The sequence below is a fragment of the Natrix helvetica genome, assembly GCF_964273705.1.
Source record: "Natrix helvetica genome assembly, chromosome: Z".
Classification (NCBI taxonomy): domain Eukaryota; kingdom Metazoa; phylum Chordata; class Lepidosauria; order Squamata; family Natricidae; genus Natrix; species Natrix helvetica.
Window position 1 is genome coordinate 47,434,628 of NC_138554.1, and position 21,574 is coordinate 47,456,201.

General features: G+C 35.4%; 2 protein-coding genes across 4 annotated transcripts in view; both read left to right on the top strand.

The window, feature by feature from the left end:
- LOC309401563 (uncharacterized protein) overlaps positions 1-3,214 on the top strand; it is a 33,503-nt gene extending 30,289 nt beyond the window's left edge. The window contains exons 14-16 of the mRNA XM_081970633.1: positions 88-302; positions 1,269-1,306; positions 2,805-3,214. Coding sequence (XP_081826759.1) covers positions 88-302; positions 1,269-1,306; positions 2,805-2,908 — 357 coding nt within the window. The 3' untranslated portion in view covers positions 2,909-3,214. The remainder of the gene's footprint in view (positions 1-87; positions 303-1,268; positions 1,307-2,804) is intronic.
- A 4,617-nt stretch (positions 3,215-7,831) lies between these two features.
- KRT222 (keratin 222) overlaps positions 7,832-21,574 on the top strand; it is a 22,269-nt gene continuing 8,526 nt past the window's right edge. Inside the window, exons 1-2 of one of the 3 annotated variants that reach the window (XM_081971020.1) lie at positions 7,832-7,948; positions 16,254-16,382. In XM_081971020.1, the coding sequence (XP_081827146.1) occupies positions 7,853-7,948; positions 16,254-16,382 (225 nt within the window). In that variant the 5' untranslated portion in view covers positions 7,832-7,852. Of the gene's footprint in view, positions 7,949-11,022; positions 11,047-15,926; positions 16,054-16,253; positions 16,383-21,574 lie in introns of those variants that run through there. The other 2 variants (XM_081971018.1, XM_081971019.1) reach the window with 2 other exon arrangements.

Below are 21,574 nucleotides of genomic sequence, written 5' to 3' on the forward strand. Positions count from 1 at the left end.
CACAATTTGGATTGTGGGTGGAAAAATAATACTGAGAGAATCATAACAAACCTTTAACCTGCTTATGTGTATTTTTCCAATTAACAGAAAGCATCTCTGGAAGGAACCTTGGCAGAAACTGAAGGGAACTACAGCACTCAGCTTAATCAGTTACAACTTCAAGTCAGCAGCCTAGAAGAACAGCTGCAACAGATCAGGGCTGAAACAGAGTGCCAAAATTCAGAGTATCAGCAATTGTTGGGCATCAAGACCAGACTGGAAATGGAAATAGAAACATACAGACGTCTACTAGATGGGGAAAGGTGAGTAAACATTTTTCAAAACTGGATGAGGCAATAATTACGCAATGAGTGGGTGGTAGATTCAGGCTTAGGATATTTATTTATACTACTGCAGACATTCATCTCTGCTTGTGGATTTCTCATGTTTTGTGTCACTGTAAGAAAGAATACATTGAGCTACATATGTTCCATATTGGATCAGACCAAAAGATTGTGTTTTTAGACAGCTATCTAGAAGTTGGAGCTAAATCTTCCTTTGGATCCATCAGAGGAAAAGCACCTATGTGTTCAACCATAATGCCTCTTACTATATATTTGTTGATGGATTGATAAGAAATGTAGGGTAGAAGTGTGATCAATTGATAGATAGATTAATCCTAGTAAGAAAGAGCATCACTCTTCCAAATTCGTTCTGTTTTTTAAAGTTCTTTTTTATCAATTATAGAACTGTATTTTTAGATATCAAAATCATGGAATATAGTATGTGAAACAAAAAAAAGCTTTTGTTTAAAAACATTAAAACAAACTATTACGCATCCCTTGGGGAGGTGTTTTTATTTTCTTTTTCTTTTTTCATTTTATTTTATTTTTATTTTATTTTATTTTATTATGTTTTTATTGATTACTCCTGCTAGTTATTCTCTAGTTTTATCAAAAAAACAAAAACAAATAAAACTCACATTAGTGCTCTCTATGGAACATTTAAAAAGTAAAAAAAGAATTCTGATTTATATATACAATCTTCTCTGATACTGTCTAGAAATTCATACAATTTACTATATTTCCTTTTTTTTAAAGAAAAATCATAGGGCTGATCAGCATTATTGAATTGATTTAGTTTTCAAATATTTTATTGATAGAAATAATAAAATTATAATATGCATGACACAGAATGCATATCTCTCTTTTTAGTCAAATATCTATTCTCAAGCTTTCAGATTCAGATAAATACTACAATATTATTAATACTGTGTTCTTTGTTAACAGTCTCCGTACTGCTTACGAGACAAAAGTTCAAATCAGAGGTAATTATAATCCTATTTTTTTTAGAAATAATACATTGCTATTTGTGCTGACTTGGTATAACTTGGTATATCTAAAAGTACATCACACAAAATTGAAAATATTTCCTTATGAACAATTTCATTTTGATAAAATGAAATGCATGGGTTTAATTATCTTTAACACTTCCAGTAACCTTTATTCCACCTGTTAGCTCAGGCAGAGATCAGATGCCCTTCAGTTGTACTGGATTATGTCTCTTAGAATATCTAGGGAAGGCAATCAAAAACTAAACTAGTTAGAATGTTTAATATTAACATATCAAACAAAAGCTATTTCAAATCCTTGACTCTTCCATTCATATCCAAATTATATGTCTTTCTGATACTTTTAAAATTCACTGGACCAGTATCACAGTCTAAACTGCCATCTGGATATTGAATTAGGAAGCATCAACCATTAATACCAAGGGCATAAGGCAAAAATTGATGATACCAGTTTGAGGGGTGAGATGGCCTATTTCACAATTGACTGAAATAATGTTGGTTTAATCTACAAATGTATTGGTCTAAAACTTCCAACATTCCCAGCCAGCATGACTTATACCCATGCTGAATGAAAAGTATGAGTTGAAATATAAGTTTGAGGAATGGCTTCACCTTGAGAATCACTGCAAAATTTAGAATATTACAGGAGGAAAAGGATTCCATGAATTAAATGACTGCTCGGGTATAAAAATAATAGTCACCCGTACATATCTTTATTAGCAATAATTATGAACCCATTGACTAATTTTTATTAACTTTAGTATCATATTTTAAGGTGGTTAAAATAAAAAGGCTAAAAATGTGGACACTGTGTAGGAGAAAGGCTCTTTGAGGGAAGGAGATTACTTTCATTCATGCAGTTCTCCTGAAATTATAGAAAATGTTAATAAGAAGGTGAAAGAAAAAAGTGTACAAAATAAATTTGGGCATTAAGAGGAAAGTGTAAGAAAAAAATTGTTTTAATAGTTTCCAATCATAAGCAGTTAGAAAGCTTGCCACCAAAAACCGATGCAAAAAAAAGAAAGAAAATTTATTACCATGTCCCATTTGGTATATGTATATTGGAGCCATTATGGCTGTAAATACATTGTCAGTTCTATAAAGTAAATTGATTACATAATACTGTGGTTGGAAACCGGTAGCAAATGTGTGGTTTTTGTCCCTAGAAATTTATTTATTTATTTATTTTCAAGATTTATAGACCGCCCCCTCTCCCCGAGTTGTCTTTGCCAACTCATATCGGATTACACTTAATGTCTAAGTGGGATGAGATGACAGAGTTTTGCAACATGTAGCTTTTTACATTTTTCCAGGGGTTTTTTTTTCCTGTTAAAGTGTAATCTCTCTCCCCAAATTGCTCTTTGTGTCACTTCCAGCAATTTTTCTAATACAATTATCATCTTATGATGAGAGGTTTTGCTGAATAAAGTGCTGTTTTTAATCAATAAAACTATTAAAAAATTTCCTTTGACAGAACCCACTAAAACCAGGGTGGTTAAAACCATTGTTGAAGAACTGGTGGATGGCAAAGTCATCTCTTCCCAAGTGAAATCGGTGGAAGAAAAGACAACTAAATAAACTGCAAGAAAGAAATATACCAAAGCTTGCTTTTGAGGGAAAACTTGGGTAGAAGAAAGCCATCAGAATCAATTGTCAATTTGCAGCTTAGCAGCTTTTTGCTAATACGGGACTGGGATTCAAATTTAATCAAATTTACTTAGAGAAGACTCACTGAAATCAAAAAATAATTAATTATGGAACCAAACCAAGGAGTCTAGAAAAATAAATCCTACACATTATGCTTTCTTCTAACTTTAAAATACTGACTTAAAAACCACATTCTGTTTTCTGCTGCAATGCAATAAATCTTCTGTTTGCAAGTTATATCTGTCTGAGATTCTTGTTTTACATTCTGGTTTTCATATTCAATAGCAGATTTAAAACATACCAAAGTTTCAGAGTTCTGTAATTACATCAAAAACCCCATGGCTATTTAATATAAATAAAAGTTTAACAGGGTTCACATTAATAATTTATCTATGCCTGGAGATTTAGCTCAGCTCATTCCTGAAAAAAGAAAGGTTGTGAATGTCATATAAGAAAGCACTGTGAAAAGCAATCCAGATTACCCCTGCAAGAAAAATTGAATGCAGTTGTCAATAAGAGATTTATTGGCAGAGATAACATGGAAAAAAATCAGTATGTGAAAATATAGGTGAATGTATTCGACCACCAGGAGCAAATCAGACCACAGAAACAAAACAAAAGATGCAAGTGGAGAATTCTGTGACTCCATCATTGTAGGGAACATAGGTGTCTAACATGATCTGTTAGAACTTGGTCATCTATAGTTCTTTGATGTTCCTCTGGAATGTGCTTTCCCTTTTCAACAAGCTCTCATTCCGTTATTAAAAGTACAAATTGTCTAATGCCTGGGATACCTCCCTCACCATATCAGCATAATTCATTTTTCAACTTTGTACAAATCACATGCTCAAAAGGTTCTTCCACTTCGTCACCTTGATTATTGCAGTTAAACTAATTTCCTCTATTGAAGATCCAGTATCCCTTATGTGCATATCACACTTCTATGTTTTTATGTTCAGAAGAGCATATGTACATACATGAATATATGCATAAAAGAGTTATAGTGCAAATATCATAGTTCAACATCGGAAATAGAATAGTTACACTATAACTCCTTGATAAGACAAATTTTTACATACCAGAGCATTTATTAATTATTACTATTATTATATTACTATAATGTAATTATATTACTATTACTAATTATTGATTACTTGCTAAAACTGCTATGGTTGCTGGTATATGTCCATTTCATACTGAAAGACTTTTGGTTTAAAATGGAGACGTGATTATTTACTTATATTTCAATTTACTTATACTGTATATTCAGCCCATCTCACTATCCAAAGCCAACTCTTTGGTAATGTCCATTAGCTGACTTGCAAGCACCCTAGGCAGATGACAGTCTAGCCTCTGAATGATTCAGAGCCCCTCCCCTCTCTGGGAAAATCACTATCAAACTGCACTTGTTGGTAACAGGTTTCCTGTAAAGCTCAACAAAATCCATCTTACAGCAACATAACCATTATTCCATCGCCTGTACCCAGGAACAAGAGGAAACAGTCCTTAGAAGTCTCTGCAGAGATTATCTGAGACATAACAATTATTTCAACAGATCCTGCAGGGTAAAAAGGTTGAAAAATTATATTTTAATTTACAAAGTTCATTTTGAATTGTATATGTCTTCTAAGGTATAAGTTATCCCATCAAATAATGTATTATCTGCAAATTTGATGTGAATGTCTTTCACATCTTCATCCAAATAATTAATGAAAATATTGCAATAGAAGATCCAAGACTGACCACTGTAGCATCCTGTATCTCTCCATTTTGGTAAAATACCTGATGAATAATCTTTGCGTATAATATTTTAGGGACCTTCACAAATAGTGAAGGTTTATCAGAGATTTTACTGATAAAATTCTGAATGATTACACTGGATAAGCAAAGATGAAATGAATTATATGTTCAGAAAGCAAACATACTCTATTGGAGGGTTATTTGGGAAAACTCTCAGCCTCTAATGTATCATTCTGAAGGTTCCAGTTGTTAACCATTGAAGGACATTTTAATTTTTCACATTAAATGCATCACAAGGTTTATCTTTTAATGGCACATTTTCATCCCTGGAAAATTTCATTGACTATTAACTGAAATTGACATCTGACATACCTAATATATTGGAGGGTCTTATGATCCAATTGTTGTAAAAATACCACATCTCTTTATATTATCCACCAGAAAAATGTGATATGCAATAGCACGATAGCTACAATTTGAATATTCTGATTATGCTAATTAGCAAAGAGATTTGGAAATTATGAGGTGATCTTTTCTTTGGAAAACATGTGGAATATGGAACTAATAAAAACAGATAATGATACTAATCAAACTGCAATATGAGTACCACTAACCAGTTGTCAATTGTGAAGTTGATCTGACTGAGGCAATCTTGGAGGGATAGGGAGGGGGAATAGAGATAGTTGGAGTTTTGTAGCCAAAACAAAATAGTTTCCCCTGAGAACCAAGGACATTCCCACAGGTGGCTGAGGAGAGGAGGAGTGAAGTTTCCAAGCAACCGGACAGCACTTTGTTTGGATCATGTAGTGACTGATTGGGAAAGGAGGGAAAACTTTTACTTTTAATTAGGTGAAAACCGCAAGAACTTTAAAGTCGGTTTTCACCACTCTGTGCCAATATGATATATCCAATAAAACTATTCTTTTAGGAACTTACTTGCCTCAGAGTTCTGTTTGCTATGGGTGTATTACTTGGAACCCTGACATCAGTCTTTTTTAAAAAATTAATATTGATGCTCTTTAGAATGCATATCAATAATATGGAAATTGACAAAAGGACTAAAAAATTGGTAGTGCATGTCTTTGTTAAGTGTAAAAAATCCGTATCAGTAGGGCAAAGGACATTCATTCTCCTCTGATTTTATAAGTTCCCTTTCCATATTTGAGTAATTATTCCATTGTTTGGAGATATAATCAAATTTACGTATGCATATTATTTCATTTGTAATCTTCAGTGTACTATTTTTCCTCCTTTTTTCTTTTAAACTTTAACAGACTTAAATGTAAGCAAAACTAAATGCATAGTATACGATAGGCACAGGTGTAAGACTAGTAGTAATTAGTATGAATGAAATTTCTCCCTTTGCCTTCTTTTATTTTCTCTGTATTATGTATATGTAAATTAATTTTGGCTAATTATTATTTTGCTATTTCAATTGTTTTTAAAAAGTTAACAGATTAAAAAACAAAGTACCAAACTACGAATCCACAAATACCATTTCCCAATTTATTTAAAATCTTATTAGCAAATTATTTTAAATCTTAGGTTTAAAATAATTAAGGGGTTTTTTTTTCCCTAGAAAAGACTCAGAAGGTTATGGAAGTCAAGTAGGGGAGACTATTAGAATAATTTTGTTAGCTGTTATAGTAACAAATCTTATGGAAACTGGAGAGCTATAATATTACATTTCAATGTTGCAAGTTTGTAGAATGCCTAAGCTTGTATACATTATTCTTTAGCACTCTTTGAAGCTAGGAAACGTTAACTATGTCATTTAGCTGTAGGAAAGCTCAGATGATTACACAATGATTCACAAAGTTGTAATCCTGTATAAACAAATAATATAATTTATATGATTCATATGATTTACTTATTATTTCTTTTCACCTGGCACTTAAGCCAAAAGGTAGCTTATAGATTACTTTTCCAAAACAAAAATGAAAGGCAGGCTCCCTGCCCTCAGGCTTATGTTCTAAAATAATGGCACAAAAGAAATATGGAGGCACCATATTTAATGTTATTCAGTTCTTAGCAGGTTCTAGTCTGTGTATTTCTAGAGCAGAAAATAATGCAACAGCTAATAAAGGTTCTTATTTTTCTTCTTCCCCTTTTGAAACTTTGTTTTAAAATATTTAAACAAAAGAAAACTTCCTTTTGATCTTAATGTTTAAATGTGAACTTAAAAGGAAATAAGTATTCATATTTCTCCGCCTTTCTTTTATCAAGTTTTTCAATAATGGCTTGCCCCTTGCATCAACAGCCATTCTTTTGAATGACCAGCTGCTGGAATCCATATAATGTAGTTTGCTTTTTAATCAGTCTTTGAATTAAAAAAAAAACTTTCTAGGCTCCTCCTATTGTTTTTTTAATGTGCTTAAAAAGACTTGCTGAACAAAATTATCATCTTTTTTATTTTTCTTGAGTGTGGATCCAATACTATGAACCAATTTCCCACTACTATACCAAAGGTCAACACCTGGGTTTATATTCCATTTGAATTATTTTATCTGGTGAGTGAATTAAATCACTTGCAACACAGACTTACTGAATAACTAGTGACAAAATGAAGAAGTATGTCACAGAATATTTATTTTCATGTTAGAAAAAAAACTTGTGGGGGCATATATGTACGTCAGGAATAAGCAACTCATGTTTCATTGATATTCCCACAAGCTTTGCAAATGGTACTTGGGACTGAAACCTATGGCATCCATCTCTGATGGATAAGATAATAGTAGTAAATAACTACTCTTTGCCAAAAGAAGTATATGAGCATGACACAGTGCAAGGTTTTCATGCAACAATTAAGTCCTACATTTTTAAAAAAAAATTCATAATGAAATGTTTCTCACTTTATGCTCTTAAAAATAAATAGTATGCATTTTTCCAGTCTTTGGCTTGTATACAAATGGACAGCTTTAGCCAGCTTCAGGAGCAAGTTTGAAAAGAGCCATGATAACTAATGCTAATCAAGGAATGGGACACTGCTGCTTTAAAAAAATCTGAGTTTCCCCTTCTGCTCTCCCTCCTCTATCTCTCTCCCTCTTATTCCAATTGCAGGCTGGGAACGTTCTGCAGCAGTCTTCTCACCCTATCAATAAGGTTCAGTTAGCCAAGGTGGAGGATGGGAGCAGCATGGAACTGTCCCAGCTCCTCAATGAGATCAGGGCAAACTATGAAACGCTCCTCAGCCGAAGTCAGATAGAGACCATCCTCTCGGCAGGGACCCAGGTAATGTCCATATACAGACAGGCACCTACTTGAATAAGGAGACAATCCAGTGTGCACTCAGTTCCTCTCTCAGCCTCTGTGAGGTACAGTATTTACATTTTCAATGCAGCATTTTTTGGGGGGGAGCAACCATCTCTCTCTCTCTCTCTCTCTCTCTCTCTCTCTCTCTCTCTCTCTCTCTCTCTCTCTCTTTCTCTCATCCATAGCACGTCTAGACTCTGAGACTAGGGGAAAATATGTTGATGTTTTTAAAAAGAATAACAAAGTGAAACTGGGTCACCTTGCATGGAGATATTTCTCAAAATAAAATAACAAATCTTGTGCAGCTCCTCTGCTCCATTCATCACTTAGATATAATTTTCTCCAGGAGGAAAACCACTTAAGATTGGTAAAGAATTGGTTTTAAAGATAGGTCAAGAGGAGCCTGTGTTTTATAGCATCTCTAAAAGAGAAAAGTCAAGATCACACTGTTCTGCAATGCTTTGCTTGTCTGGCTTAAGTCTCATGTTTGCTAAAGGTTATCCAATCACAAGCACAGCATTAAAAATTTATCCAGGAAAAAAATGCCTCTGAATCACAGCCATAAAATGCACCAGACTGCTGATCTGACTGTCAGGAATAACATTAAACAGGATACAAGCTGAGCATCCTACTGTGCCTTTGAGTTTGCCATTTCTGAATGAGTAATAGATTGGGGGGGGGGGTTGTATCTTTTAATGGCTGGCTTGCTTTAGGTATCTGTGCAATCCAGTCCCAAAACCTGCAGAAAAGATAAAGATATCTTTATCTTATGCTCCAGATAATTTGGCCTAGAGTAATTTGCCGCTTAGTATGATTCTCAGCCAATTAGTATCAGGACTAGTTTATTTGGATGGAAAGTCTCCAGGGAATGGCAAATTCTTTGCAAACTGTTGCCAAGGAAATTCCATTATTTGGATCCATGTAGTTTCATTCTTTGCTTCAAGCCAGTATTACAGGTAGTCCTTGATTTTACAACCGTTTAGAAATCATTTCGAAGTTGTAATAGCACTAAACAAAGTGACTTTTGATTGATCCTTGCACTTATGACCATTGCAGCATCCTCACAGTTACATGACCAAAATTCAAGCACTAGGAAACCAACATGTATTTACCATAGTTGCAACATCTCAAAATCTTGTGATCACCATTTGGAACTTTCCCAGCCGCCTTATGACAAGCAAAGTCAATGGGGAAGCTAGATTCGCTTAATGACTGCATGATTCACTTAACAATTGTGGCAAAAAACAAAAGGTCATAAAACTGGGCATGACTCACTTAACCAAAGCCACAGAAATTTTGGTCCCCAGTTGTGTTTGTTAAGTCAAGGACTACTTATATTATGGTTGTAATAGGACTGTTCTTGAACTTTGGATTCAAATTTTAAAAAAAATATTTCAAGGACAAGGGAGCACAAACATAATATGTGTCTGAAATATCTCAAAGCAACTGCATCTTTCCTTGGGAATGTGACCTGGAAAATTTCCCAGGATCAAAATTCTCCCCGTCAGGCAACTCCAGCAGTTTTAAAGTTGTGTTATGTTTAGCTTGCTCTAAGCAGTTGAAAGCAGAGTTCCATGGGTCTCCCTCCTTCATATTCAGTAACATAATCCCAATACTTGTATAGGCTGTATGGCTTTTGAAATGGAGCTGCTAACTAGAGTTACGTTTATTTCATCTTTGTATTCAGAAAACCTTCATCTCTGTGGCACAGCTGCCATGATGTCCCAGGGAAATGCACAGCTGCTTTATGCTGATGCAGATGAGATCTATCTGCACATTCCATATTCACCTTTTAGAGATCAAATTCAAAATGTCCACTGGCTTCTCCAGACAGCCTTGTATGCAATCACTGAAAATATGATTTAATGTTTTAAAACTAGTTACATACAGTATTCTTGTATTAAAATACAAAGACACAGGGCCAAAAAAGCCAACACAGTTCTAGGCTGCATCAACAGAGGGATAGAATCAAGATCACATGAAATGTTAATACCACTTTATAATGCCTTGGTAAGGCTACACTTGGAATACTGCATTCAGTTCTGGTTGCCACGATGTAAAAAAGATGTGGAGACTCTAGAAAGAGTGCAGAGAAGAGCAACAAAGATGATTAGGGGACTGAAGACTAAAACATATGAAGAATGGTTGCAGGAACTGGGTATGTCTAGCTTAAGAGAAAGAAGGACTAGGGGAGACATGATAGCATTGTTCCAATATCTCAGGGGTTGCCACAAAGAAGAGGGAATCAAACTATTCTCCAAGGCACCTGAGGGTAGAACAAGAAGCAATGGGTGGAAACTAATCAAGGAGAGAAGCAATTTAGAACTGAGGAGAAACTTCCTGACAGTTAGAACAATTAATCAGTGGAACAGCTTGCCTCCAGAAGTTGTGAATGCCCCAACACTGGAAGTCTTTAAGAAGATGTTGGATAGCCATCTGTCTGAAACGGTATAGGGTTTCCTGCCTAGGCAGGGGGTTGGACTAGAAGACCTCCAAGGTCCCTTCCAACTCTACTATTGTATTGTATTGTATTGTTCAATAAAGATCCTGGGGATAGGAAAAATGGAAGCTACCTGTGCTGTTGGGTTAGGTTTTTCACCCAGTATTTTCAGACTTCCACCATTATTTGTCAAGAGATAAGCAATTATGATGCGATATAACTCAGCAAAGGTTAATTTTCAAATTTAGATAGTAGCTTTAACCTCTAAAGTCTTTAGCAGCTTCCAGCTAACATTCCTTAGAGATAATTTTTCTCCATTAGAGCCACATTAAATGCTCGCTTATTATAATGTATGTGATAAAGTTGACAATGATAGTCCTAAAGTCATGAAACCTATCCTATAGTCTTTTCCTTGTGTATATCCTTTGAAGTTTTTACAAACAGAAATGTAAAACTTTTATTTTATTTGCATTAAAGTGATTAATAGATTGCTCTTCAATTTTTTTTTTTTTTTTTGTTTTATAGAGATGCTGAGCTTGATGGTGCCTAACTTAAGCTATGACTGTGTGGATGATAATTCCATATGTTTGCCATTGATGCTTTGAAAGGTTATTGCTAGTGAAATATTTTCATTATGGTTAGTGAAATGGTCCTTAATTCAGAGAGCACATTTTAGCAATAATTTCCTCAGTAAAATATTTTTTTTCATTCAACTTCTTGTGCACATGCCATCCCTTTTCTTGAAAACTTTGTTTCAGAAGACCTGATAAGTATCTGCAACTTCTGGAAATGTACAGTATGTTTCATCTTGTGTTAATTCAATAATTGAAATTATCTCCATCTATCTGTCTATCATCTATCTATCCATCCATCCATCCATCCATCCATCCATCATCTATCTAATCTATTTATGGTTTTGTGGATTTTCTTATTCACTGAATTCTCAGAATGTTGTATTTAGGTCTAGCTAGTGTTTTATTTAGGTTTAGCTCTATCAAAAGACATAATTCCTTCCATACATATGGCAATCTGGAACTGGTAGCTATCTTGGATAATAACTATTCAGAAAAGATAAGTAGACAAAATTGGCATACTCCCTAAAGTACCCTTCTCCCCTCAGACATACCAAAGGGCATTGTTATGATACTGGTGCTTAAACTACAATTTAATAACCAGTTCTGTTAGCTTCTGTATAAACATATGGAGAAGCTCAATCTTAAATATAATGGGATGGTTTTGAAATCTATGAGTCTGATCTGTAGCTGTCAGTTACTGTGTCTGCTCCACCTTGAAGTGACATCTGAAGTCCAACCTCGACTAATCAGGCATATTTCTAACTGAGTCAGTTGCTGGTGACCCTATAAGCACATTCATGCAATTTTTTTGACAATAGTCCAAAAATGAACTACTTTTTTTCTTCTGGAATGTTTTTTTTTACTTCCCAACCTAGCACATAATTCACTGAAAGTTCTCCCAAGCTGACCAATAAGCAGGTTTGATTCTGCTTGGCTTCCTGGCCTGCAGTTTCTGCCATCTTCCAAATCATGCTGGGGTTATATTATGGCATTATTATAATGACTTTTTTGTTGTTGTCTTCATCGTCTCTCTTTTGGTTTGAAGAGGGTTGTATTGGGGGGAGGGGTGTCATTTATTCCTCTTCTTATATAAGATGTTCACTGATTCTGGCCAGGAAAAGAAAAAGAAATATTGATTGCCCTCCTCCCTATAGAAAAGTTATCTAGTTTCTTCTATTTGCCACTTTTAGAAATAGAACAGCATTTTGTGGTGTGCCTGGGCCTACTCCTTAACAACTGATTAACTTATTTGAGAAAAAAGAAGGATCACCCATCCCCAGAAGGGAATCTGTCAATCACCATAACTCCTATAGCTTTTGTGGATTATTTGGTATGAGTTTCTTTCCAAAACCAATTATTTTATTTGTTGCATTTATAGCTCAACTTTCCTACTACCACACCCTTTACAAATGTTCTCCATAATAATCCTATGCCATATATCAAACTAGGATATTGTGACTGATCCAACCTACCCACTGAATTTCATGAATTTAATCTATTTGTTATAGTCTCAGGAAAAAATATGGCATTATTACAAAGACATATTATTAAATATTGCATCTTTAGCATTTCTCCCAGGAGTCTTAAATCCACCTTAGTTTATTAATTATTAAGGTTGATTTAATGTGCACAGTGGAGTTTTAGAATCTAATAAATAAAAACTATTTTTCAAACATCAAAATCTTCAAAATTTAGCTGCTAATAATTAAGTGTTTTCCTGTGTTAAGCACAAAATCAGGTGGGTGACTTTGTACCTGTCCCTCTTTCTCAACCCCAGGAAGAAAGTAGTAGCAAGCCTCTTCCAAAAATGTTACCAAGAAAATAAAAGGACTTGTCCAAGCAGTCACCAGGAATCAAGGCTGCCTGGAAGGCATGGGGGGGGGGGATTCTTATTTTGATTGCAAGAGAGAGAGAGATTTGGTAAGGAAGGATGTCAGAAAAAAAGTATTTATAATAAACACATTCAAACATTATGTGCTCCACTTCTTTAAATCTATCCTATTTCACAAAGGTATGTAGTAATCTCAACTCCAGTAGTGTTTTTTTCTGTATCAGTTTTCAAAGATCATTGAAAGAATGCAGTTAAAGCTTTTCTTTATCTGCCCCTTGTGAGAAATTAAATATTTAGTTGCTCTAAAATCGTTTCTTAACTGTTTTCAACAGTGAATAAGTTGTATTTGCTTCAGATAATTCTTTCCATGTTAATAATATCCTTAACTTGCCATTTTTCCTCTATGTAAACATACCTTTTCAATTGTGTTAAGACAATCCTAATTTTATGATTTAATTTTTTAAACCAAGCTAAAGTCAACATCAAATAACTTACAGATAATGGGTACAAATGTTAATACATAAGTCTATGGTAAAGAAGCTATAGCTGGACTAACAATTTCCAATCTTATTTCAACATTCTTAACAACACAAAGTAGTCTTAGTTAGTACATCCCTTAAAATTTATGTTCCTTTTCCATAAAATAAAATTGAATGCCATATTATAATCCTGTAATACTTTGACTTTACAAACCATATCTAGGGAACTACATAACTTGACACACTGTTATAAAGGAATCAATTGATAGCAGAATATATAAAATCCATATCTTGAATAACACAAATTCAATCTAACAAAAAAGCATTTGGAAAAGAATACTGATGTAATTAAGTTTACTCATTTGCTAAATGGGGTATCCATTCATCAATCAACTTTACTTCTTATGTCCTTTAGAACATACAAGAACCTTTGTTGTTTTACAATTTATCACTGCTGTAAAATCTCTTGAATATAACAGATGGAAGATTGCTACATCATTCTGGGCAAAACATGTTTAATTTGTGAAAGGAATATGATATAATCTGTATAAATAATACAGTAATTTCCTTCCCTATCAGTTTTTAAAGATGATGTTCCAGAGTGGATAAATTAGAGGTTATATCATTTACATGTAGGTTGAACTGAGTGCCAGCATGCATCAATGACATACTGTATACCTCTGATCACTGGGACTGATTTACATAAATAACCTATTGGGCCTTTGCACTTTGAAGAAAGTATTTTTATAGAGGTGCTTTATCAAGAAAAGCAATCCTTTATTCATGACTGTTGTAATCCCCCCCCCCCCCGAATCATTGTTTTAAGATAGAACTGAAGTCAGATTTAAGTTTACAAACACGACATATATCTTTTCTTTCAAATATTTAAAATATTTATCTCTCTGAGGTTATAAAAGTTTAAATTTTAAACTTTTAAATACTTGAAAATTGAACAACTGCCTTTAAAGCTATCTTGCTCTGCTAATATACTAATAGACTCTCTTTCTCTATCCAAATTCCTCAGTTTACATTGATATGAATCTGGCTTACTCAAATCTTAGACTTTAGAACTAATTTGCTGTGCACCAGGAAAATTGTACTTACAGATAATTCCATCAACATCCATCAGAAGTTAGGAATTGGTTCCTAAACTAATAAGACTCAAATTTCTCATTTTCCCATTTTATGTTGAGAGACCCATCTGATAACCAGCTTACATGAAAGTTAGGAGAAACAGAATCAAATAGTTTTTGTCAGAATGCAAGAAAAGATACAGTGCATTGGTTTTAAATTGAAAAAAAAAATCATTTGCTGCTTATTCTTATAGTATTGCTCACTTCATTCTAATAAATCTTGCTAAAGAAAACTCTGTAAACACTGTGCTTGGGAAAGAATCACTTTCAGGTCAAAAAACTATCAAAAAGGCTGAAACTAGACTATTTTACCTTTATTCCAGGCTATATTACCCACATTATTTTTATAATTTTTATGTACATATTTATTTAAAAAGAGAAAGAACTTGGTAGCACTGTGAGATTTAAAAAACAACAACATGTGCCTCAAGAATAATCTTGTCAAAAAAATTTCTGGGGCCCACATATAATTCCAGGGTCTCTTTGAAGATAAAAATGATATCTATGTAAAATCATACACATCTGCCCAGAAGAAAAGAGAAAGATAGTTTGGCATAATAGAGAGCATCCAAGAGATTAGACGAGATTATGGGGAGCTATTTTATCCATTTACTTTCTAGTAAATAGATGTTTTATAACTGGCCATGCCCAACATGACAACAATTTTGAGAATATCCATAATGTTTTTTGAAATTCCAAATGTATCCAAATGGCCCTAAATATCTGGAGATCCCTGCCATACCACAGCACCACACTGGTTCTGAAAAGTATTTTATATATTATAACATGCTCTGCAGTAATGTTCCACAATGTGGTACACTCCAAATGTTTTGGGTTAAAAGTTCTTGCATATGATGGGAGCTTTAGACTGAAATGCTGCATATGCTAGGTCCTTCCTAGCATATTAACTTTTAACATTAACTTTTTGGCATCCACTAGTATTTTCTAAATGCCATAGAAGAACTCTTCCAAACAGCTAAGCATTTAATTTTTTTGTTTTGTTTCATTTTCCAGTCATCAATAATCTACTCTTTGACAAGAGTACTGTTTCATCACCCAATGTGGCTGCATCTTGGAATTAAATTACTTTTGTCTGACTTTGCTCCCCAAGCTTAATTTAGAATCTGAATTTCAGAAATGATATGCCTTCATTCAACATTTTAAAAACCCTCATAATCATCTCCCCATCCTCATTCTGTAACATGAAAATAGTCCTACACACCTCCATATGCTAGAAGCCTACTTGACTTATATAGATTCCTCAAACAAGTAAGAATCTTTCAAAGTTTTAAACCATACTAAAGTTAGCACAGCGCTGTCCATGTTGAACAAGAAAGACTCATCTCTATTCTAATCCTTGGGACAAGAAATGATTCAAAAAAGTTCATGTTTCATATGGATTCATATTTCATATGGATTTTTATCTCTCCCTTCACCCCTCCCACAACTTAAATTTCCAGAAATCTCCAGATGTGTCCCTGAACCTGGGCTTTCACAATCTCATGGATGCAGTCAATCTACCACAACACTTTTAAGAATCACATTAAAACAAATCTAACAAGATTCCAACAATCTCCACTGTGATTTTATAATATCTCTGAAAAAGTGCTTCCAAACGTCTTAAAGGTAAAGGTTCCCCTCGCACATATCTGCTAGCTGTTCCTGACTCTAGGGGGTGGTGCTCATCTCTGTTTCAAAGCTTTATAAAACATTATAAAGGGAATAAATGAATGTTTCAAAAAGTTGGGGCTTCATTCACACAAATAAAGTTTAAATTTTCATTGTTCCTGACAATGTTGACCTGGCAGTGTAAATATTCTCTGCAGCTAGAAAAAGTCACAACTGCAAGAATGAACAAAGATGAAGAAATCTTAAAGGCAACCAGGGCAGAGCTAAATGAAGCTAGACGCCAATGGCATCATATGCAGACCGAAATAGACTCTCTTCATGCCATGGTAAGTGTGAACAAACAGCTATTCTAAAATTGTTTTTAGAAAGAAAACATGTCCTCTTCTGTTAACTCACAAGTTTAAACATCTTTATTATCCCATCCAATAAGAAGGTCAACGAACTGTTCTTTGGGGATTTAAAATAAGGAGACAAAAATGCCCCACCATATTAAAATTTTCTGGGGGAATTTAAATTAATTCATGAATAGGCCGCATGGGAGAAGGAATTATTAGAAATATAGACATTTTAGTTTAAGAGTTCCTAGCTACTTTCTTATTGAGAAAATATGTGGCAGTCTAACTGATACTGAGAACTAAATCTATGCTTAGACTGTTATTTTATATTGCAGATGAGAGCAAAGTATATTTCTTCCTAAAATATTCATAAAATACTTTCTTCGTTAGAGAGAAACTTTACAAGTTAAAAAAATATGACAAAAAAGAATAATAGTCTTTTTATGATATTTTATATGTAGAAAGCTTATCTGAAAAATTGATTATGTTTTGTTCTAATATTTATAACAGAAGGAATCCATTGAGGGAACTAGGCCATTTTTAAAAAATGAAGTTAAGGAATTAATTAATGGTATATCTGAGAAACTCTTTTTTTCCCATGAACAAATTCTTTCAATTCCCATACCTTCTGCTAATGTTAAAACTAAAGCCAAAGATTCTTCAGACCATCACAGCAATATGCCCAACACCAAATAAAACGAATTTCTAGCTTAAGAGAAAGAAGGACTAGGGGAGACATGATAGCAGTGTTCCAATATCTCAGGGGTTGCCACAAAGAAGAGGGAGTCAAACTATTTTCCAAGGCACCTGAGGGTAGAACAAGAAGCAATGGGTGGAAACTAATCAAGGAGAGAAGCAACTTAGAACTGAGGAGAAATTTCCTGACAGAACAATTAATCAGTGGAACAGCTTGCCTCCAGAAGTTGTGAATGCCCCAACACTGGAAGTCTTTAATTCATTTATTTATTTATTTATTTTATTGGATTTGTCAACTGCTCCCTCTCCCCAAGGGGACCCGGGGTGGTGTACAGACAGAATAAAAACATTATAAAAAATATTATATACAACAATTACAAAGCCCCATAAAAATATATTAAACACAGGTCTGTACAATAGTGCAAAGATTAATTAATGATTAAAACCAAATTAAAATACCCCAAAATTTAAAATAACCGGCCAGGAAAGTCAAGGGATTAGATCATGATTGCGATTGGGTCAGGCCAGCTAGTTGGAACAGGTGGGTCTTGAGTTCCTTACGGAAGGAGCGGAGATCAGTAATGATTCTAATGTCAGGGGGGAGGTCGTTCCAGAGGGTCGGGCCCATCACAGAGAAGGCCCATCGGGCCCATCACAGAGAAGAAGATGTTGGATAGCCATTTGCCTGAAATGGTATAGGGTTTCCTGCCTAGGCAGGGGGTTGGACTAGAAGACCTCCAAGGTCCCTTCCAACTCTACTATTGTATTGTATTGTATTGTATTACTGGGAGTCCTCTACTGCACCCTAAGCCTGAGACAACTGAATCTTCTATTGACCCTTTCCGAATTGTCCCAAAGATTTCAATCTCTAAAGACAGAAAAAAAAAGGATTCATCCAGCCCATATTTTCCAACCAGGTCATCTTTCATAAGCTTACTATTTGCTACACTTAATTACAGTATATATTTCTATATGATCCCCCCTCATTCTCTGTAATGCAGAACTGTATTAAACTCCAAAAATTGTTAATTGGGATACTATTGTTTTGTTGTTTCCTGTCCCTCATGTTTATTTGTGAACTTTCATAATTGCACCCTCTTAGATATTCTTCACTGCACAAGTTGATTTGTTGGTAGGGTTTTGTTTTGTTTTTGTAAAGGCTTTTTTATTAAATTTGCTCCTGTTTTTAATCTTTTTGGGGCATTTTATGCAAATGAAAACCACTCTGGGAACACTTGAGATCAAATATGCATCATAAAAATAATTCTAATAAGTATAATACATATATTTATATCCTTTGTTAACCAGCAATTTTAACCAGAACTATCGCAATCTAAAAAACCCAACAATAACCAATGACATTTGGAGAAATTTTACCAGAACTACATGGTTCAAAAATGTAGTCAGGAAGTTAGAGAAAAGAAACTTTCAAGAAACTTCCCTCAGGTTACTTATATGTCTCCTGGCTTCCTCTTGCCTATCTAATTTCATGGGGATCACATCCAGGAAATAAAATACTGTATGTATGTATGTATGTATGTATGTATGTATGTATGTATGTATGTATGTATGTATGTATGTATATGCGCTGGTCTTGTTGTATTCGGGTCTTTTCCCATGTAAGATTGAGATTGTCTTGGCAACATTTCGGCGAGGTTCCACTCGCCATCTTCAGGCTGGCGTTTTTGGCTTCGTGCTTGTGCGAGTAAAGCGTGGTAGGAGCTGCCGTCTTTCTATAAATCTTGGTGAGGGTGTATGGAGTGCTGGCTTTGTTGCTGTAAGTGGGTTGATTGGCTGTGTAGTTGCATCCTGATTGGTAGATGGAGTTGATGTTTGTAGATTGGTCGGCTGTTTCGTATCATACTGTGTGGCTGAGGTGCTGGCTGTGTGTCCATTGTTCTTTTGTGTTGTAACAACCTGGGTGGTGGGTGGGGTTCGTTTGTTGACTATGGCTGGTTTCCAGATGTCCGGTAAGCAGGAGGTATCATCATGTTTATTCATGTTGTGAGGGTGTTTCTCTATTTTGATGGCTTTCGTAATTATTCTCTTGTTGAAGTGTTCTGTTTTGGAGATTAATTTGGTTCCTTCAAAATCAATTTCATGGCCTGTTGCTTTAGGGTGCTGGAAAAGGGAATAAGTCTGTAGAATCTACAAAATACCATGAAAAATCTGCCCTGAAACATACATAGGACAAACGAACAGGAGAATAAATGCACGCATCGCAGAACACAAGAACGCAGTAAGAAAAAAAGAAAAAACTTCCTCCCTTTTCCAGCACCTTAAAGGTACAAGACATGAAACTAATTTTAAAGGAAGCAAATTAATCTCCAAAACTGAACACTTCAACAAGAGAATAATTATGGAAGCTATCGAAATAGAGAAACACCTCCACAACATGAATAAACGTGACGATACCTCCCGCCTACCAGACATCTGGAAATCAGCCATAGTCAACAAATGAGCCTCAGAGATCACTTCCGGTCACTGAAGGTGACGGACGTTGTTGTCCGCTGTTCGTCTCTCTGGTGGGCTCCTTTCAGGAGCACAGGGAGTCTCAGAGGTGCCACCTGCCGCAGGGCGGCTTGCTGGAGCCCCCCGGATGTGGCGGCAGCCAGCAGGGGTGTTTCCAGCCTCGCCCCAGGAGCCGGGGAATGGAGTGGGGGCAGGGAACAGCATTTGGCTGTCTGCCCTTTCACTGAATGGGCTCCGGGAGGAAGGAGTCAATTAAGGAGGAGCAGCTGGAATGCGGGTGGTGAGAGATCCGTCCTAATCTCCTTAATTATCGTTGATGGATAAGCAGCAGAATATTGTAAATTTGTGTTCAATCTATTTGAAGCTGGAAGATTAGAGGGGGGTTCCTTTTTCTCTTTACCCCTCCTCGGATAAAGCGGCATTTGAATTATCTCTCTCTATATCGGAATGGAGAGAGAATAAAGGCTGACTTGTCACCTGCATTAACTATGTGAGGAAGATTCATATCACAACTGCAAGAGGTGATTGCTGAGCTGTTTTCTTAAAGGAAAAAAAAACTTTATGGAAGTTCTTCTCCCTGTGAAAGGAGGAGCCAAGATGGCTCCCCTCTGTCTTCATTTTTGTACTTACAAATTAAGTCTGCCTTTTGAAACTACCTTTGAAAAAATCTCTGGCATTGTATTATTACCCCCCCCCCCGAAGGACCCCTGGACCTCTCCTGTTATATGGTCTTCCTGGATTTTGATTGTTTGATTTTCCCCTTTCTGGTGTGCCTCCGTGTCTGGGAACTGTGATGGAGAACTGACTTTTCACTTTCGGTTCTGCCTGCCTCCTTGGATCGGCACATCTGCGCACTCCACTGACGCCATTTCTTTTGTAAAAGATTTATTCCATCACTGAACTCAGATAAATGGGCCCCAAAAAATCACCAACGGGCAAGTCATTCTCGGCTCCCACATCTGCCACCTCCAGCCCAAGTATGCATCAGACAAAAAATACTTCATTGTTACAACAAGAAGGGTCTGGAGAGAGCTCAAAAGACTTATCCATTACCCAAATGTTTCAGGAAATTATGAGGGGTCAAAATGATCTGAAAAAGGAGGTGACAGATCTCAAAGAAGAACTCAGAGGTGTACAACACCATATAACAGAATACAAACAAAAAATTAAGGTGTTGCAGGAGGGGGCGGCTGGGCTGGGAGAGGAGGTTAAGGCAGTCCAGAAGGGGAATTTAAAATTGGAAAGTTTTATGGCCAAGATAGAACTTGAAAGAATGTCCTTTTTTCTCAGATTCCAGAACCTACCAGAGACAGAAAATGAAGATCTTAAGGATATTATGAGTACAATTTTAGCAGAATATATTAAGAGAGACAAAGAACAGTTGTGGTGGGATATAGATCTGATTTACAGGATTAATTCAGCATACGCTAGAACACATAATGTTCCAAGGGAGGTACATGTTAAATTTCTTAGGAGGACCAGGAGGTATGAGGTGCTAGAGGCTCAAAGGGGGGGGGGGGACCACTAAAATATAAAGACAAAGAAATTACCATTCTTAAGCAAATTCCCAAAAAAAAAAATAAGAGAGAAAGGAGGAAGTATTCCTCCTTATCAAAGAAATCATATAATAAAGGAGTTTGGTTTAGATGGTTATTGCCAGAGGGAATGTTGATCTTTTGGGAGGGAAACAGAATTAGAATTAATACAGTGGGGGAGGCAGAAGCCTTCATTAAAAAACATGGCTCTCTTCTAGAGGACGAAAATATGGGAGGTGATGAAAAAGGTAGTAATGTACAAGATATGAAGGAGGGAGGGGTTGTGGCTTCATCTGGGGACAGGGAGGAGGGAGCAATATCAAAAAGACTCAGGTCACAAAAATAAATGCATTTGAAATATTATTGTAATTGTTGATATACTAGAAAGTGACAAAAAAAGAGATGATTGAACATATGGTTGATATAATGTAGAACAAGATTCTGTTTTTGCTTATCTTTTATATGTTGTCTTTAACATTG